Source organism: Pogona vitticeps, chromosome 6, assembly GCF_051106095.1.
Source record: "Pogona vitticeps strain Pit_001003342236 chromosome 6, PviZW2.1, whole genome shotgun sequence".
NCBI lineage: Eukaryota > Metazoa > Chordata > Lepidosauria > Squamata > Agamidae > Pogona > Pogona vitticeps.
In genome coordinates, this window is record NC_135788.1 from 75,546,293 (window position 1) to 75,566,792 (window position 20,500).

At 40.3% G+C, this 20,500-nt stretch overlaps 1 protein-coding gene across 3 annotated transcripts in view; it reads right to left on the reverse strand.

The window, feature by feature from the left end:
* The window catches only part of INVS (inversin), a 114,900-nt gene that overhangs the window by 80,114 nt on the left and 14,286 nt on the right, over window positions 1-20,500 (reverse strand). For all 3 annotated transcript variants that reach the window (XR_012088498.2, XM_073003905.2, XM_073003904.2), the window contains exon 3: window positions 19,185-19,351. Coding sequence is in view for 2 of the 3 variants with exons in the window: in XM_073003905.2 (XP_072860006.2) it covers window positions 19,185-19,351 (167 nt within the window). In the remaining variant the exon portion in view is untranslated. The remainder of the gene's footprint in view (window positions 1-19,184; window positions 19,352-20,500) is intronic.

Below are 20,500 nucleotides of genomic sequence, written 5' to 3' on the forward strand. Positions count from 1 at the left end.
GCTTAGTACTGGAGCTATATGTGGTGATGGTGCAGCTACCAGTGTTTAGATGACCATATACTGCACCAACTGGAGTTTCTGAACTATCTTTAATCAGGAGTAGGGAATCTTCATAGGTTTGGGGACCACAAACACTCAGCCCTACAGAGCTGTACTTGCTCTTACAACCCCAGCACCCAATTTTTTTTCTTTAAAAATTTGGTGATTTTAACCATTGTTCTAACCAATGTTAAATGAAACCTGAAGGCAAAATTACATTTACAGCATATTTCCATGTATGGGATGTCCTGATGTATAAGACGCCCCCCACTTTTCTAATCCAAAATTAAGAAAAATAAGTGGGGCACAGCAATTGTAGGGGGAAAGGGATCAAAGCGCTGCAGGATTGCTTTGATCCCTGCTTGTTTTTGTTCTCTCCTCAGCTTACTTCCGTGTATAAGATGACCCTCAATTTTTAGTCTAAAGATTTTAGACAAAAGTATAGTCTTATACACAGAAAAATACTGTAAAAAGCATATATCATTCCGTGTAGCTTTTATGGTGACATTGGGCTGTCTTAAAATGCTGTTAAGAAAAAAAACAAAATACATCATTATTTAACATTTTGAATTATCAGGATTTCATCACTAAAGGACCTGGGGTTCTCACCCTAACTGAAACATTAGTACAGTACTGGTTTAAGGCATCTGGAGTACATTTAAAATGCATTTATTTAGCTGTATTATCTAAAATACTGTCACCATAAGCAGTTTTATGATATGAATCAAATACTTCATCTAAGTACACAAAAAAGCAGCAAAAAGAATGTATAATCTTGCTCAGTAAAGTACTGGAGAATATCAATGGTCAGTTTTACTTTGCTCCTTTCTGAAACCAGTTTGCTTAGGAAGACATGATTAGTTTCTTTCTGTTCTTTTAATTCATTCATTCTCTTACTTCTGGATTAATAGTCAAATAAAAACAGGAAGAAACATTAGCATCATGTTACTACCACTCAGCAATGACATTCACAAAATGTGATCTAAATTCAGTTGCCTTCGCCAAAAGATGGCTAACTAGTTTGAAGCCCACATTGCACCTCTATAACACTACAGCAGAATGGAGTATGAGCAAAACTCCTCTTTGAAAAGGAAACAAAGTGGTATTCAATATGTGGAGTATCAACATAAGAATCATTGGGTTTTAATTTATTTTATTTGCTCATTTACATAAACAGTGGAAAAGACACAGATAATCCAGCTCTGTCCCCCTTTACTAGACAGCCAGTGTTTCCCTAACGTTAATTGGTTATAGATAGATCGGACCAAAACTGGTGTTCAAGAAATGCAGGAAAACATACAGTCAGAAAATAAACTCCGCTCACAATCCAAAAAGATCAGAGAATGAAAGACCAATCCCCATTTTATGCATACAGTCTGGTGCTGGGATTGCCTATGTTTTCTGCACAGTCTATTCACATACAAATAGAGAAATTAATTTGCCTAGGGCAGCAAAATCATTGGATCACTCAAACGTTGCTTCTTAATTACTGGGCTTACCTACAGGTAATTCCTTCATTATATGTATAGATTTTGTTAGCTAACAGTATGTGTTGAGTTCTGAAATACTAATGAAACATTAGTTCACTGGAAAATTGCTGAACAGTTATGAACTTTTTGTCCTGAAATGAAACACTGGTTCTCTGCAACCCCTGGGAAAGCAGACGATCGGAGAACAATCAAATAGAGAATTCCTCACTCACGCTCTGTTCTACTTTCCTGGAGGACTGTACCATAAGTACCATTCCACATGATGTTGTTAATGAAAACAACAGCTGGGAAAACTGTCACAGTAAGTCACCACTTTCCTGTCACCTAATCATTTACAGCTAAAATGGACTTGATAGATGAAAATTAAATAAAAGGAAGATATGGAGGTAAAGAAGCACTTTAATACCTTTTAAATTGAAGAAGTTAAAGCTCATTAAAAATCTAATTCTATGGGCTATGAAAGTAAATATTCAAGTCATAAACCGATTTAGCCATTTTCTCAGCAGATTATTTCTTTATTAAGATTGCACTAATTGGACTCTATGAAAACCAAAATAAATCAAGGAGTACCAAATGTGCAAAAATAAACTATGAAAATGATGCAATAGTGAATTCTGTACGTGCCTGATATTAATTCACCACAGTGAATTCATGTTAATTAAGGGAGTATGGTTGGATCAATGGGTTCCTAATTAAAGCACTGACTGAAACTTATTCAACTGATGCCTTGGTCAAGAAAGAAGGCTTGCTGCTCTCTCCCCTGCTCTAAGCTTGGCTTTGTTCCTCTCTCATCACTCCTCCCATACTTCTTCACAAACGAAAGGTGAGGAAGTGGTGAGTTCTGCTGGAAAAATCTGGCTTTTCTGCTCCAGCCTTGGTTTCCCTTTAGGAAAGGGAGGATGGCTGGGGAGAGGCTGCCTGGGAGACTCCTTTTCTCGACTGTAAAGGCTCAGTATTATCGCTTCCATCCATCTGCGAACAATCATTACTTTATGAAATTACGCTGCTTATGTTCTTTCTAGGGGACTTTTCTACTTTACATTTATTTATTATCTTCCAGGTTGAAATATTTTGCTTTTATAACTCCAACCTATGTAGTTAAATTGCTTTTACTTAAGACAAAAACAACCAGCCAAAACTGTTAATATGCTGTCAGCAAAGTTTTCCAAAAAAAAGAAGAGTATCATTTAAAGTTACACAGATTCATTAACTACACAGAACTGCAAAACAAAAAAGAGGTCAGGGCATACATTATCTGATTTTATATTTCCAACTATTATCTTTTGAAAAGCTCCTACATGACTTCTCTCCTAAACTGTGAAAGCCGACCGTCCTCCTTCTTTTCAGTATGAATAACACTGACATTTGACAACTTCACATAGCTGACAGGGTTATACAACAGCCCACCCTCCCTATTCTCAATCCAATTAGACCTCTAATCCTCCAGATGAAAGGCCCAACTACTCACGTTCCTCATGACAGCGACAGCTATTGATTATTTGTCACTGCAGCTAACACCTTCTCTGTGGAGGCCACTCTGACAGAAGCAAACCTCCCAAATTAGACAGCACTTTATCTGCCCTGGAGGCCAAATGGCACAACAAGTAAAGGCTAATAAATGGTATAAAAATGAACAAATCATAACATTATGACAGGTTGATCGTTGCCAGAAGTTCCACAGCTCAAGCTTGACGCTCTGTTAGACCTGCTCCTTCTCTTCTCTCTTCCAATTGTGCTCCAACTTTGACTGAATTAAAGGCCAGAACAATTAAGGCATTTGACCAGCAAGGGTACGCTGGGATAGAAGAATCACCAAGGGACACAGATGTCAATAGCAGACTACCCATTTGTCAATACAAACATTCTATACATGTAAATGTTGATGTCTCGGTTCTCCACTAGGTTGCACTGATGCCCTTCCTAACTATCTCAGATGGGAACTGATGAAATTAACATCCCAGACTAGCAATTTGCAACAAAGAGCAGGAATTTTTGAAATATCGCATGGAATTTTCATTGAGGACAATGCAGAACACATTATAAGAGAAGTATTTCTGGCTTATTATAGTTCCATAGGAAAATCTGCACAAAAAATCTTTGTATTAATACCACAGAAAAGGAATTTGATATATTTACAGCAATATATATCTATACTAGTAAAGGTCAGAAAAAGCTTGGATATTTGATTTTTTAGGATAATGCTCCATTTTCTCCCAAATATTCTGCTTAAGACATTTAAAATGTCCTGAATTGTACTGTTTTCCTCCTAGATTTTTATATTTCTGATGCCTGTAATTCAAGGACTACTTCAGACACTTCAAGGGCTTGGGCATGCCTACAGGGATTTCTACCTTTCTCTCTGCACCCTCTTTAAACACCAGACCCTTATGCCCTATCACAGACTGCTTCTTAAAATCCCTTCAGTTTCAAGAACTATTTGGCACTGTTTGATTTCATTCAACACTAAAGACTCTTAATTTCTCACATTACTCTTTTCCCACCAACATTGTAAATGGGATCCTCATGCCCCTGTAGCCCCCAAGTACATATATGATTCCAAAGTTATTAAAGTGTTGAGTACGGAACTGAAAAAAAAGCAGTACTTTTTCCTGTGAAATGAATCTAGTAGTCTAAAGTAGACACATACAATGTCAGAATCAGAGTTTTATATTCCAGGAGTATGAGAAACAAATAAGAACTGGAAATCTTAGTTCAAGAGGGTAAATATTACTTGATAGGGATAAATGAAACTTGGGGGTATGACTTCTAAGACTGGAACAGAGCAACCGAAGAATATAAATTTTTCAAAAGGAACAGGAAGAATAGAAAGAGGTATAGTCACAGTATATGTGAAAAATACACATTCCTGCCCAGAAATACAGGAAGATGAGCTTCACTGTCCCATTAAGAGCAGCTGAATTAATATAACTGGGGTGAAAAACAAAAGGAAGGTGGTAGCTGGAGTCTATTACTGACCACCCAATGAAAGAAAAGGTGCAGATAAACCCTTCAGAAAAAAATTGCAGGAGTGTGAATAAAGCACAATGTATGTAGTAGCAACGGGAAATTTGAATTATCCTGATATCTGTTGAGAGGCAAAATCTGCCAAAAACAGCCCTTCCAAGAAATCCCTGGCTTGCTGATAATTTTCTCCTACATAAAATGGAGAAACTACAGGATTAGTTATACTTCTAGCCAACAGAGATGACCTGGTGGAAGAAGCGGCAGTAAGGAGAGCTCGGGGGGGGGGGGGGAGGAAGTGACCATGTTCTACTTGAGTTCTTGATTTCAAAAGAAACAAAAGCAAAGTGTAGTTGCATGTGCATGCTAGATTTTAGGAAAGTCCATTTTAATAAACGCAGAAGAATGATAAACAAGATCCTATGGAAGGAGATACTAACAGGAAAAGTTAGGTGACAATTTTTTAAAAAAGGAAAATCAGAAGGCCACAACTACAAACAGTTAAAATTTAAAAAAAGGTGGAAGACAGCAAAAAGAAAAATGTAGCTTCACAATAAACTTAGACAGCACTTGAAAATAAAAAAGACTCATACAGGAAGTTGAAGGATGGTTAGGCAACAAAGGAAGAGTACAGACAAGTAGCAAAGAACTGCAGGGATGGAGTTAGGAAGGTAAAAACCAAGAATGAGCTGAGTTCAGCAAGAGACACTAAAAGCAACCAAAAAAGCATAATTCAGGTATGTCTGTAGCAAAAGACAGAGAAAAGAAATTGTAGTTAAGCTACTAAAAAGGGATGGTAAAATGATAACAGATGACAAAGAAAAGGCAGACATGCTGAACTCCTACTTTAGCTTGGTCTTTTCTCAAAAGACAGTCTATGACCCTCCAAGCAAATGTGAAGTACAAGTGGAGGTGAGATTAGTACAGTCTGAGATTGCTGAATAAAGTCAAGGAATACCTTATTACTTTGAATGGGTTTGAATCTCCAGGGCCAGATGAACTGCATGCAAGAGTATTGAAGGAATTGCCTGAAGAACTCTGAAACAAAGTATATTATTTTCTTGAAATCATGGAAAATGGGTGCAATGTCAGATGACCTTGAGGACAGTTAACATTGCCCCTATCTCCAAAAAAGGAGGAACCGAGGAACTAAAGACCATTCTTGTTGTTTAGTCGTTAAGTCATGTCCGACTCTTTATGACCCCATGAACCACAGCATGCCAGGCCAGTCTACTTGACATCAATCCCAGGGAAAATTTTGGAGCAGATTATACAACAGTCTCTCTGCAAGCACGTTGAAATAAATAAATCTTGCCAGATTAATCTTATCTCATTTTTGATTAACTTCCCTGGTACAATGGGAATGCTGTAGATATAATAGATATTGGCTTCAGCAAAATTTTTGGCAAAGTGCCCACAATATTCTGATTCGCAACCTAACTGTGAACTGGACAGAAAAAACGGTCAGGTGCAAACACAGTTGGTGACCCATTGAACTCAGAGGGCGCTTATCAATGGGTTCTTTTCAAACTGGCAAACAGCAACACGTAGGTACCAGAAGACTCAATCCTGGGTCCAGTGCTCTTCAACATTTTGATTAAGGAACTAGATGTGGTGTGCAGGGAATGCTTATCAAATCTGTGGATGACACAAATTGTTTGGAATGGCTAATACCCTGGAAGACAGGAAAAAAATTAAAAAAGATCTTGGCTCAAGCACTGGGCTGAAAAACAACTGAAATGAAATTTATCTGGGATAAGTGCAAATTTCTACACTTGGGGGGAATGCTAAATGCATAGTTACAAGACAGGGAATACTTGGCTTAGTAATGCTACAAGGAAGAAGGATTTTGAATTGTTATAGATCAAATAGCAAATATGAGCCAACAGTGTGATGTGGCTACAAAAAAAAGGCAAATGCTATTTTACACTGTATTAACAGAAGTACAGACTCCAAATCCCATGAAGCAGTAATCTCTCTCTATTTGGCACTGGTTAGACCTCATCTTGAGTACTGTGTCCACATCCAGACACCACATTTAAAGAAAGATGCTGACAACCTGGAACAAGTTCAGAGCAGGGCAGCAAGGATGATCAGAGGACTGGAAACCAAGCCATGAGGAAAGACTGAAAGAACTGGGTATGTTTAGCCTTGAGAAAAGAGGACTGCAGGGAGGTTTGGTAACACTTTCAATAGCTGAAAAATTATCTCATAGAAAGGCAGTACCTATTAGTCTACATCCCAATCTCAAAGAGTGGCAGTGCCAAAGAATGCTCCAACTACCGTACAATTGCACTCATTTCACACGTTAGCAAGGTTATGCTCAAAATCCTACAAGGTAGGCTTCAGCAGTATGTGGACCGAGAACTCCCCAAAGTACAAGCTGGTTTTCAAAGGGGCAGAGGAACTAGAGACCAAATTGCTAACATGCACTGGATTATGGAGAAAGCCAGAAAGTTCCAGAAAAACATCTACTTCTGCTTCATTGACTATGAAAAAGCATTTGACTGTGTGGACCACAGCAAACTATGGCAAGTCCTTAAAGAAATGGGAGTGCCTGACCACCTTACCTATCTCCTGAGAAACCTATACGTGGGACAGGAAGCAACAGTTAGAACTGGATATGGAACAACTGATTGGTTCAAAATTGGGAAAGGAGTACGACAAGGCTGTATATTGTCCCCCGGCTTATATAACTTATATGCAGAATACATCATGCAAAAGGCTGGACTGGAGGAATCCCAAGCCAGAATTAAGATTGCCAGAAGAAATATCAGCAACCTCTGATGTGCAGATGATACCACTCTGATGGCAGAAAGTGAGGAGGAATTAAAGAACCTCGTAACAAGGGTGAAAGAGATAGCTAAAAAACGGTCTGAAGCTCAACATCAAAAAAACTAAGATCATGGCCACTGGTCCCATCACCTCTGGGCAAATAGAAGGGGAAGATATGGAGGCAGTGACAGATTTTACTTTCTTCGGCTCCATGATCACTGCAGATGGTGACAGCAGCCACAAAATTAAAAGACGCCTGCTTCTTGGGAGAAAAGCAATGACAAACCTTGACAGCATCTTAAAAAACAGATACATCATCTTGCCAACAAAAGTCTGCATAGTCAAAGCTATGGTTTTTCCTGTAGGGATGTATGGAAGTGAGAGCTGGACCATAAAGAAAGCTGACTGACAAAGAACTGATGCTTTTGAATTGTGGTGCTGGAGGAGGCTCTTGAGAGTCCCCTGGAGGGCAAGGAGAACAAACCTATCCATTCTAAAGGAAATCGACCCAGAGCGCTCACTGGAAGGACAGATCCTGAAGCTGAGGCTCCAATACTTTAGCCATCTCAAGAGAAGAGAAGACTCCCTGGAAAAGATAAGGTTACTTACCTGTAACCATAGTTAAAAGGACTGTTGTGTTAAGTTAGCTAAAAGCTAGAAAAAGTATGGTAGAATAAGGCTAAGAATGCTCCAATCTTTCTAAGAGAACTGAACAGCTTGGTGGAAAAGAGGAACTGAGGGGAAGGGAAGGTGGGCGGAGCATATGCCTTGTGGGGGAGTTACACCACTAAATTGTTACTTTCAGCTCTAGAATCTTCTGAGAAAGTCAGCGCAGGCGCAGACAACACCCATATGTGTGCATTCACAGAGGCCACAAAGAAGAAGACCCTGATGTTAGGAAAGTGTGAAGGCAAGAGGAGAAGGGGACGACAGAGGTTGAGATGGTTGGACCATGCCATCAAAGCTACCAACATGAATTTGACCCAACTCCGGCAGGCAGTGGAAGACAGGAGGGCCTGGCGTGCTCTGGTCCATGGGGTCACGAAGTGTCAGACATGACTAAACAACAACATTATCAATCATCTCAGTGTGCAGGACACGTAATGATGGACTGAACTTATAATAAGCTAGATTTTGGTTGAATATCAGGAATGCCTTTCTAACTGTCAAGAGTAATGCAATAATAGAACCTATCACCTTAGGAGATGGTAAAAACTCTAACGCTGAAGGCATTCCAGAGAAAATTATACAGGCATTTGTCAGACACACTTCAATTTGGTTTAGCTTTATATGCGCCTTCCAACTCTGTTATTCTATGATTCTAAATAAACAGGGGAGACCATATTGCTATGGTGGTACCATTACTACAATCAAGTCCAACGTATTGCTAGTACTGTATATAGGATTGCTAGTATATAGGGTATATAGGATTTCTCAAGGGGAAATCCAGTTCTGCAGGCCCTGGACCCTGATAAAAGCAACAGTTTATCTAAGGCATTCATAATAAAAAAGGGGTTGCCTCAACTAGCAGAAAATCAGACCCTGTGGAATACAAGTTGCCCAAGTTTGAGTTGACAAACTTCAGACTGCAGTGATAGCTCCCATTTTCATAATCCTTTTATACTCACAATACCCATCACTTTTCTACATCCAGGGATGTTCTCCAGTTTTCACAGACTTGCAACCTGAAGATCTTGTGTCTTACTAAAACTGTCCAAAGATTCAGCGACACTTTATTTCCTTGATTCCAACTTTCTCAAGCATTTCCAAGTGCTTAGGGGGAAAAAGGAAGCAGCTAACTACTGAATCCAGTGTTATTGCCAAAAATTGGCTTCAATATTAAACTTTGTCAGCAACTCCAGCTATATCCACAGGATAAAGATGGGAAGGAGACCACCTTAACTGACCAGCTCCAGGAAGAAGCAGAGCAACAGGATGAACTGGTACAACCCTATATACTAGCAATCACAGAACCAGAACTAATGCAACTTGGCAGAGCACATAGAAGACCTCTGTATCTGGGAAGATCAGTTCAATTTCCCCCCTCAAATACCGAAAAATGCAGAGAGTAGCAATTACATAGAAAATAGAGTACAGCCCTGTGAATGGGTTCAGTTTCAACTTTTGACAGCTCCTCACTTTGCACGGGAAATATCACTGGAGACGTCTTAACTTTAACACCTTTTTTATTAATAACAGGCAAATCAGGGTTATTCATGATGGGATCGAAAAAGCTTAATTCAGGCAACATGCTATAACTGTCTAACACATAGTCCCTACCACCATCCATTGAGCTCATAGGGGTGCTGGGCCAAACCTCTCGGCATCTGTTGGCTTCTTGAGTGGTGCGCTCCGCACTGCATAGACGGTGCTGCAGCATGGGTGTCATGCCCAGTCCCCTTCTGGAGGGGGAGTATTATATCGCAAATCTGGTCTAATCACTTGCCACACTCACCATTTATTCTTTGGGAAGACTACCACTGTAATGTCTCATACTTCACCTCTCCTCCTTCCTTCGATACAGGATCCGGTAGCATTTCGCCTAGCTTCAAATTAGAGAAGTCTCTCAGTAGCTCCTGGGTCTTTACTCTTTCATATTCTCTCAACCTCTCCAGCTCCCTCTTTCGTTTCCACAACAACAACTCTACCTCGAACCACCGCTCCCGCTGACTACATTATACTCTTGACAAACTGATAGTTCTTGCTCCTCCCCTTTCTTAACCCTGCGCTCTTCCACTAAACTCACTTCAAATTTCCCGCCTCGCTCCGTCTTCTTCCTTTCCACCACTGCATTCTCCCTTTGGTCCACCTGTTCCTTCTCCCTCTCTGTTTTCTCCCCTCCCTCCTCTCTTTTGTCCTCTGGAGATGGCACACTCTCCTCTGGGCCACCTTCACAGACCCCTATGTTTTTGCATAGCAACAGCAATAATTATTTAAACCCTCCTATTCTCTTTGATTTCAGCTGCTCCAGCAAGCCCTGCTACTGTCGCTACAAAAACGAATCCTTGCAAACTAAGGTAGTGTTGTTGACTCTCCCCACCACCGTGAGCCCAGAAAATAAATAGGGAAAAACTCATGTGTGTGTATGTGTACATGCTCCTATCCAAACTCTGCGGGAGGGGACAGCCAGTCTGGATCAGCTGGAGATGGAGAATAGATGGGGAGGGGTGGGGAGGAGGTGATGGAGGCAGGGGAAGAGCAGGGTTCAGTTGAGTCTTTCCCCTCCACCTTTCCCTTCCCTGTGGGTGTTGGAGCTCTGCACCTCTTCTAGGGGAGTGCAGACCCCATGCTGGAGCTGACACCACTTTTGACCCAATCTCTCCAATTCCAAGTGCAATTGCAGCCATTTCAGCTTGTCAGCAGAGGCTGTGGGCCAAACCAAGCCCATGCTCAGGAGATCTTGAACAAGAGGAGAATCCCATCCCCTGACTGCCCTAGCCACCTCCCACCTGGTCCGGGCATTCAGAAAAGCTGGACTGGATCCAAGGAGTTATCAGCAGTTAAGTGAAACTGTGGATATTGATCCAGTGGATACAGGGTCCTACTGCACTGATAAAAGAAGAATAGTTGGGACATTATACATTGGAATGCCTATTGAAGACTCAAGGAAACCAATAGGCTTTGTTCTGATAGGCCTCACAGCAGCTAGTCCAAATGAATGAGCAGGCTCAAACTACAAAGAGAAATCCCATCTCTCTGCAATGTCTCTTCCAGACTGCGTATTTTGCATGCCTCAAGTATAATCAATACAGCAGCTTCAAGCAGTATCACTGCAGCAATTTCCCAGAATGATTCAGAATTCTTACAACTGTCACAGGAGGTTCTGTCTATCAAAGTCATCCAGGGACACCCATTAGCATCCAGCTCCAGTAAAGAGAAGACAGAAATTAAGAATCATTGAGAATGGTTATCATCATGCTTCCCATTGTGCAGAGGTCAAATGGCTCAACCAACATAATCCCATCATTCACTGGTGTGATCAAACTGTACAGTTTAATTTATCTTATTTCCACTATAAGAAAATATATTTGAGGTGATAGTTCCCTCTCATCCTGAATTAAAGCTTCCAGCTAAATATGCCAAATTCAACTACAGTTTAATTTTAGCTGAATGAGTCTCTCTCTTTCCAGTTCTGGGCCTTCAGTCTTGCTGTGTCATTAACTTTATGCCATGAAGACTGCTTGCTTATTTCACCCCTCTTTGGCCCTCCTGTCAACATTTAAAATTTTGTGTTTATACAGTATCAAAAACTGTTAAGGGGATGCAGAAAAAGTGGGGTTTTAAATAAATTGCTCTGCTTTAAATGTGTTTGAGAGCACTCCCAAGCCAACTACACCAGAGCAGAGTGCTGTCCTCTGAAGATGCCGGCCACAGAGACTGGCGAAACGTTAGGAAGAACAACCTTCAGAACACGGCCAAAGAGCCCGAAAAAACCCACAATAACCATTAGATCTGGTAGAAGTTAGCTACAAATTTTGGCAGTTGATAAATATGGGAGAGATGTGGATACATGGGAGATTAAAATTAGAAAATGAAAGGGGATATAGGGGGATATATATACTACAGTAGTATGTTGAGGCTAATAATTAGCAGTCTTAGCTGCTTAAAACTAATTAGTAATTATATTTCCTTATTGTTTGGTCTAACTTTATTGTATTTGTAATCATATGAAAGAAAGAAGCTTTAATTAGAGGTGTCTTAAAATCTTGTCGGTTCAATATATCTAAAGATAGGGCAAAGCAAGGGGAGGTAACTGGGCTATGGGACTAGACCCATCCCCCCATCCCCAGGGTCTGTAGAAGAGACTTGGAGAGTTTGTTAGAAGGATTGGTGGAGGAAGGGGATAAGTTGTGGTAATGGGGAAGTAGAAGACACTGAATTCATTAGGAAGTCAAGGGTAGGCTATTTCTTTTAGCTGTGGGAGCTTTATCATGAGGATATATAAATTGGGGCTAGGAATCAATTTAACAAAAATAAGTAATGGTTAAACCAATAAGGGTATTAACATGGAACGTGGAAAGCCTAGGATCTAATAGAAAGAGAGCAAAAACAAAATGTACAAAGCAACAGTAATGTGTATATTGTGTTCCTATAAGAAAAACAAAAGGAGGATGTAAATGAATCAAGATGTAAAAGGACTGAAATATACGAAAAGTCATTTGGTACATCAAAATCTAGGAGAGTAACAATCTTAATATCAAAAAAAATGTAAATTTAAAAATGAAAAGCTGGAAAAAGAGATATAGGGCAGATACTTGATACTGCAAGGTAAACTAAAACATATTCAAAAACAGATTGCATATTTGTATCTGGGGACTCATTGCCAAAGGTAAATAGTATGGATATTGATGTTATTCAAGTACAGTGGTGCCTCGCATAATGAGTGCACCATTTAACGACGAATCCGCATAGCGATCTAATTTTTTAGATTGCTAATGCAATCGCATTGCGATGGTTTTAATGGGTAAAACATTGCATTGCGATGATCGGTAAGCGTTTCGCTTACCAATCTTCGCATAGCAATGTTTTTTAAACAGCTGATCGGCAGTTCCAAAATGGCCGCTGGGTGCCTAAAATGGGCACCGCAAGTGTTTCGCGCCCGACCTCGCTCACCGAGGGCGCGAAAATGGCGGCGCTATGGAGGAACTTCGCTCAACGGTGAGTTTGGGAGCCATAGGAAGTTTAATGTGTTCCTATGGCTTTTTTGGTTCCATTTAACGATGTTTCTGCATAGCGACGATTAATCTGGAACGGATTAACGTCGCTATGCGGGGCACCACTGTATCGGATTGTGCCAGAATGAATTTGCAACTGTTTGTAAAATGTGATTATAAAGAGGTTGTAAGATGGAAAATTGATACAAATATCTATCAGTATCAAAATGTAACTGAAGGGTTTCAAAAGAATCTAGAAGAGATATGGGAAATAAATGAGAAGGGAAGACAGCTAAGGTAATTTAGGGTGCTATAAAGTCTGGTACAAGAGGGTATGCATATAAGAAAACTTGTATACAGTGGTGCCCCGCATAGCGACGATAATCCGTTCCGGAAAAATCGTCGCTATACGGAACGAAAAAGCCCATAGGAATGCATTAAAACACGTCTAATGCGTTCCTATGGGCAAAAAACTCACCGTTATGCGAAGATCCTCCATACGGCCACCATTTTCGCTGCCCGGTAAGCAAGGAAAGGGCACAAAAACACAGCTGGCGGCCATTTTTTTACCCGGCGGCCAATTTGGACCCGCCAATCAGCTGTTAGAAAAACCATTGCTATGCGAAAATCAGTAAGCGAAACAGCTTACCGATCATCGCAAAGCGATATTTTCCCATTAGAAACATCGTTATGCGATCACTTTTGCGATCGCAAAAAACAAATCGCTATGTGGATTCGTCGTTAAACGGGGCGCTTGTTAAGTGAGGCACCACTGTACTTAAACATGAAAAAAAGAATACAGGAATTAGAAGATAATATAAAAGAATTAGAAAGAATAACTGTAAGAACCAGAAATAAAAAAAGAAAAAGTGGAACTACAAGCAAAGAGGAAGGTATTAACTTGAATTGATTGACCATGTAAACCTTAGCACACACTCTGATGGAGACTAGACCTGCCTCTAGGTGTAGAGCTGTGTTAGGGACACAAAGAGACACTGCCAATATAGCTCTCAGAAATTTGGACTGGACAAACTCAAGGGGGCACAGATTGGAATACACAAATAATTGGAAGCCATAGAGCATTTGTGCAATTACTTCAGCATTAAATACTTGGATCCCTGATGGAATGTGTTGACACCCCCCCCCCATTATAAAAGAATCTAACTAGTGCAGTAGCACTTTCCTGCACATTCATTGCTGTATGCTTTATGTGGGAAAGCCAGGATCCAGAGGAATGAAAGACTGTACTTAAATATTTATAACTTGGCACCTGCTCTATGGGATTCCCGTCGATAGATCATTTGTGCTTGATTCTCCTTCTGCTAACAACCAACATTTTAGTTTTAATGGTTAGCTGTCCTTTGTTACAATAAGAAGAGAGAGCCCTTAAAAGTAATCTTAAGTCAACAAAATTTAAAGACAACAATACTACATCGTCAGCATATAAAAGAATTGAGAGAGTGTGGGTAGACAATCCAGGAGCGTTAAAATTAGGATTTGTTAGATTTTCGACTATACCATTGATGTAAAAATTGAACAACATAGGAGCTAAAACAGCCCTGTTTCACTCCATTGAATGATGAAATTAATTTGGACACGACCCTGGCTTGATTACATAGGACCTGTAAGCAAGTAGTTTAATACAAATGCTGCATTAGCAAAAGGAGTCGCCTATCAATGTTAACCACAAGAGTTAAGGAAAATTGTCAGAAGGTAGCATGGGGATGATATTTAGCACTGGTAAAGATGAATATATTAAATAAGAATGTCATCCCTGTGTTGGAGATGCAAAAAAGAGAAAGGGACATATTTGCACATGTAGTGTTCATGTGATACAAGGAGAAAAGAATGGACACAAATTTTCAAATAAATTAGGGAAATAACTATATTTCATATCCAAATGTCCCCATTGACTGCTTTAATGAACACAATTAATGATAGTCAACTGAAGGGAGAACAGAAGGATTTAATTATTATAATGGTCACAGTGGCAAGATTATTATTTGTAAATAATCGGAAAAGTTGTAACCAAATTAATATTGAAGAATGGTACAGAGGAATGTGGGAAATGGCAATTAAGGACAAACTGACTTGTGAAATGAAATTAAGAAGAGCTTGATCAAAAAGGACCTAAAGATGGAGTTTATTTCTGGAATATGTGATTTGGAAAGGGAGTGGGGTATACAACGGGAGAAGAATCAATATGTTTCTTGAGAGAAAGTGTGTGGAATGAAATGTAGAAATAGTAAAAGTAGAACCTAGCTCTGAAGGTGGAGGTGGCACAGGTGAAGCAATGTGTTTAAGAGAAATGAATTAATGTAACACAATGTAGAAATGTTTTTGGTTTGTTGCTTTTGATATAAAATAAAAATTTAAAAATAATATAATGCATATGTTTATAATATGATGCCCCATGCCCTCTTCTTTTCTGAATACAGCTTGAATATCTGAAAAAAAAGATGAAGGGAATCCAGATCCAGATGGAACGTCATGCCATTGTGGAAGGAGAGTAGATGAGGAAGGTCCGGGAGCCGAAAGTGACTCACAGCCATCTGAAGCAGAGGGGCGAACCAGGGCTGGTGAGGCCACCGGGGAGCGATGAAGATGGCATTGGCTCAGTCTTGGCGAATCTTGATGATCGCTTTCTGGATCAGAGGTATGGGAGGAAACACGTACAGGAATCCTTCCATCCAGGGGACCATGAATGCATCCCCCTCTGAGTGGCTCCCAGCCCCTGCCCGGGAGCAGTACCTGTAGCATTTGCTGTTTGTGACAGAAACAAATACATCCAGTCACGGAGTGCCCCACCTCTGACAGAGGGCGTGGAAGACCACATCGTCCAGAGACCACTCGTGAGTAAAGTCCTGGGACCTGCTCAAACGATCCGTAAGGAGGTTGTCAGTGGAAGCTACATGCACCGCAATCAGGAAGATATGGCGAACATAGCACCACTCCCAGATCTGGACTGTAAGATACAGAAGTCGCTGGGAGTGTGTACCTCCCTGCTTATTCAGATAATACACCACCATGGTATTGTCGGATGTCACCTGCACCACCTTCCCCGTGAGGAGATGCTCGAATGCCCGAAGGGCCTTGAAGACAGCTAGAAGTTCCAGAATATTGATGTGAAGAACAGCTGCTTCTGGAGACCAATGATCATTGACTGTCAGATCCAAGATGTGTGCTCCCCAACCAGTCAAGTTGGCATCTGTGGTGAGCTGGATCGAAGGCTGGAGAGAGTCGAAGGGTCTGCCCACTAGAAGATTCGAGCGGAGGGACCATCAGGTTAGTTGCTCTGCCAACTCCTTTGAGACTGTAAGAGTTTTGGAGGGTGGGTTGACCAGAGGATTGAACAACACCAGGTACCATGCTTGAAGGGAGCGCATCTTCAACCTGGCATGTTGAATGACCACCGTAGTGGAGGCCATGAGGCCTAACAGGCGCTGTACAAGTACTGCCTGAACCTTTGCTCCTGGAATGAAATGAGGGAGTAACTGATGAATCTTCAGGATGTGTTTTTTGGGAATGAAAGCATGGGCCGAGTCTGCATGTAGGACCCCGCCAATGTAAGTTACAATCTGGGTAGGGGTCAGTGTGGACTTTTCTTGATTGAGCTCTAAGCCACCACCAAGAGGCTATGGTTCTAGCCTGTCAGGAGAGGGTTACTTTGCCGTTGCAGGCCATGCAACATTTAAACAGTGCTTCAGCGGCATACACACCCCAAACAGACAGTTCTATTCTTCAAATCCAACTCACGATCAAAGAGAGTAGTCAATGTAGTCCGAGTCAAAACGAGGGAGGTCTGATAAAGATTGATTTAGGAAAAGGAGAAAACGCTGAAAAGCTCAGAACTATGCTGCTACAGCAGCGGCAGGAAATGGAACTGGGGCACTGAGTGTCGGGGAGAAGTGATATAACCTAGGTAGGAGGTCACCGGCATTTAGTGCTTAAAGCTACAAAGTTTCCAAGGCTGCTTTGCTCAGGCGCAGATTAACCCATTAGTGTGCATTCAAAGAGACCACGAAGGAGAACTATGTGGTCTACAAATGTATTAAGCCCACAATAATTCCTATTTATACTACTAATAAACTTCAGTTGGGATCTGCCCCATTGAGCATAGGTAAAGGCTCAATGCTCTATGTGAAGCGAAATCAGAGTAAGGAACACTCTCATTTCGTTCCTCTATTCACTGTAATGGGAACAGAAAACATTCATCTTGCTCATGATAAACATGCAATCTTTATACAGCAATTTCTATATGATGAGAAAGGTATCTCACATATATGTGGTCCTGCACACACTAAATATGTAGTTCCATTCAGTATTTTTCAGAGAATGTTTTGTGTCAAATAACAGAATAACATACACCCTCTGTTTATTGCATGGGCTTTGATATACAACATTAAACAACCTTCTAATCACATCAGTAATATGCCTTTGGTGCAATCCCAAGTACAGTAGCTGGCTGTATGTTCACTCAGCCTTCCATCCTTTCAAGGTCAGTAAATTGAGTACCCAGCAGCACACTTTTTGCTTTGCTTTTGGTAAAGGTTCGACTCTAGAGCGCGGTGCTCATCCCCATCTCCAAGCCGTAGAGCCAGCATTTGTCCGTAGACAGTTTCCGTGGTCACATGGCCAGCGCGACTAGACATGGAACGACGTTATCTTCCCATTGTGGTGGTACCTATTTATCTACTCGCATTTACATGCTTTCGAACTGCTAGGTTGGCAGAAGTTGCTTTTGGTATCCAGTTATTAATCAAACAAACTAGAACAGAGTCTCACATTTTCCTCCATAGAAACATGACAATGTGTGGAAAGATTTTATATGTCAAATAAGATACATGTATGAAGAAACAGCATTTATATAATTGCCTACTAGTTGTTTCACTCACTTCCATCATCTTGTATAATTCTAAATATTTGCTTAATGATCTTAAACATCTCCTTAATGGATTTTCTTGTGGAAATTATCAAAAAAAATGGTTGTTGTAGTTTTTTGGGGCTGTTTGGCTATACTGTTTGGCTATACATGGCCAAACAGCCCGAAAAACCTACAACAACCATCTAATACCGGCTGTGAAAACCTTTGAGAATACATCAAAAATATATTTTTAGAAAGACTTAGGAATTACGCTATTTCTGCCTCTGGTACTTTGGTTGTAAAACAATTCTAAATACAGTGGTGCCCTGCATAGCGACAATAATCCGTTTTGGAAAAATCGTCGCTATGTGGAATCGTCACTATACGGAACATAAAAGCCCATAGGAATGCATTAAAACACGTTTAATGTGTTCCTATGGGCAAAAAACTCACCGTTATGCGAAAATCCTCCATACGGCCGCCATTTTCGCTGCCCGGTAAGCAAGAAATGGGTGCGAAAACACAGCGGGCGGCCATTTTTTTAACCCGGTGGCCATTTTGGAACCGCTGATCAGCTGTTCTAAAAACATCGCTATGCGAAAATCGGTAAGCGAAACAGCTTACCGATCACCGCAAAGCGATGTTTTACCATTTAAAACATCGCAATGCGATCGCTTTTGCGATCGCAAAAACTTAATCACTATGCGTATTCGTCGTTAAACGGGGTGCCCGTTATGCGGGGCTCCACTGTATGCTTATCATCTGAAATATGGATATCTGACAGAAAGAGAGATATTCTACAAACACATTTATTTTGGAACTTCTCACTGAAAGTGCAATTCCCCAATAAAACAGCCCAAGATAAAGCTGCAAATCTTTAGGCAACAGGTGATTTATATCTATGTTTCCTTAATGTTTACACTCAATCTAACCCTTGTTATTGGTTTATTCTATAAAAATGAACAAGTTTTCTCTAGATAAAACAATACATAAACAGTCAAACTTTAAAAATAATGTGAACAGAACACCAACATATGGCATGGCGCCCCTCCTATATATTCCCTAACCTCATTATATCCTCCAAAGGAGACTTTATGGACTGTTGTTGTTAAGTGTAGTCAAGTAGAAACTCACCTATTGTGATCCTAACAGGGTTTTCAAGGTAAGTGTGATATTTAAGGATTGGTTTTACCAGGTCTACTCCCCCTGTTAGTTTCCATGGCTGAGTGGGGATTACAAACATGTTCTCCAGAGCCCTAGTTGACTCTGTCCACTATACCACACTGTGAGCCATTTGGGATATTCCTGCAAAAGTGCACACATAGTTCTTTTCGGGTACACAAAACAAGCTGGTTCATTGGATTCTGGTCCAGCATCTTATCTTTGAGAATTTTCACATACCTTTTGAGCAGCAAGATGGAGCGCTGTCCTCCGATTATGATCAGCTTTATTAAGGTCTATTCCTGTTTTCAACAAAGCCTCAGCACAGTCTAACCTGTCTGCCAAGACACAGTACATGAGTGGTGTTCTCCCAAATTGATCCTCCTTATCTTTCAGGTCAGGGTTACCTACAATAAGAAAAGGAATAAGACTGTTGCTTGTACTGAAGCTTATTTATATATTATAGATCTGAGAAACATCAACGCACTGGCTGAATGTTTACTTCTCTTATATTACTAGCCCTAATAGCAGACTAGGAAAAAAACATACAAAAACACCAGTCTGGGATTAAATTGCATGTTTAAGAGCAGAAATCAGGAAGTAAAGCTTTTCAGGCCATGAAGATAAAAATTATTATCTACTTTGACCACTGAGCTGCTGTTAAAGGCATAATACAGAAACTGATAACTAAAATTGGTGCATTTTAGTGCTGTTCTGTGATAATAGAGGAAGTTTACGATAGGCAAGAAGGGTACGAAAGATAGATGAAACCAATTACAATCATGTTAAACATTCAACGGTATCAAGTAAGTGTTTTCCAGAACTGCACCTGCTCCAAGGGCTTGCACATTAGAATGTTATTCCAAGGAATAAAAACATACTTCCTGAATATAAATAAACTGCACAACAGGGAGACAGCTAAGCTGTACCATTCCTTCTGATGCTTTCCTTATGTGACCTAGGAAACTAGTTTCAATGAGTAAGAATTCAAACATGCACTCCCCTTGCTAAAGAAGGTATTGCTTAGCAAAAGCTTGGTTCTGCTAGACAGCTACACTTGCCATCAGGTTCTTTCTTCAGAGGAGTAGCTGATCTAATTCTGTAGTCTTTTACAGCAAAAGCAGAAAAGACTCTTAGGACACATTAAAGACTAACAAGTTTTATTTGGCACAAAATTTTGTGAACTGCAGCTCATTTCTTCAGAGGCATGCATCTTTCTTACTGGAAGCTTAAGCGAAATCACATTTGTTCATCTTTATGGGTCCACAAGGGTCTCTTCTGGTTGTAGTGGTTTTTTTTTTTAAAAAAATAACTATTAGGCAGGTAAACAAAAGTGAACAAATATAAAAAGTAGAATATTTTAAAATCATGAGATTCAACTGTTTAGCAAAGATAGTCAAAATTTAATGTAATCCAAAGAGATTTCTACAGTTTCATCTGTTGTGCAGTTCTGAAATGGAACCATGAAAATAGATGGATTAACTTTGATTTTCCTTCTGGGAAAGGATCACAGAATATAGTGTTATGAAAGCAGATGATAAAGGGAGTAACTGGAA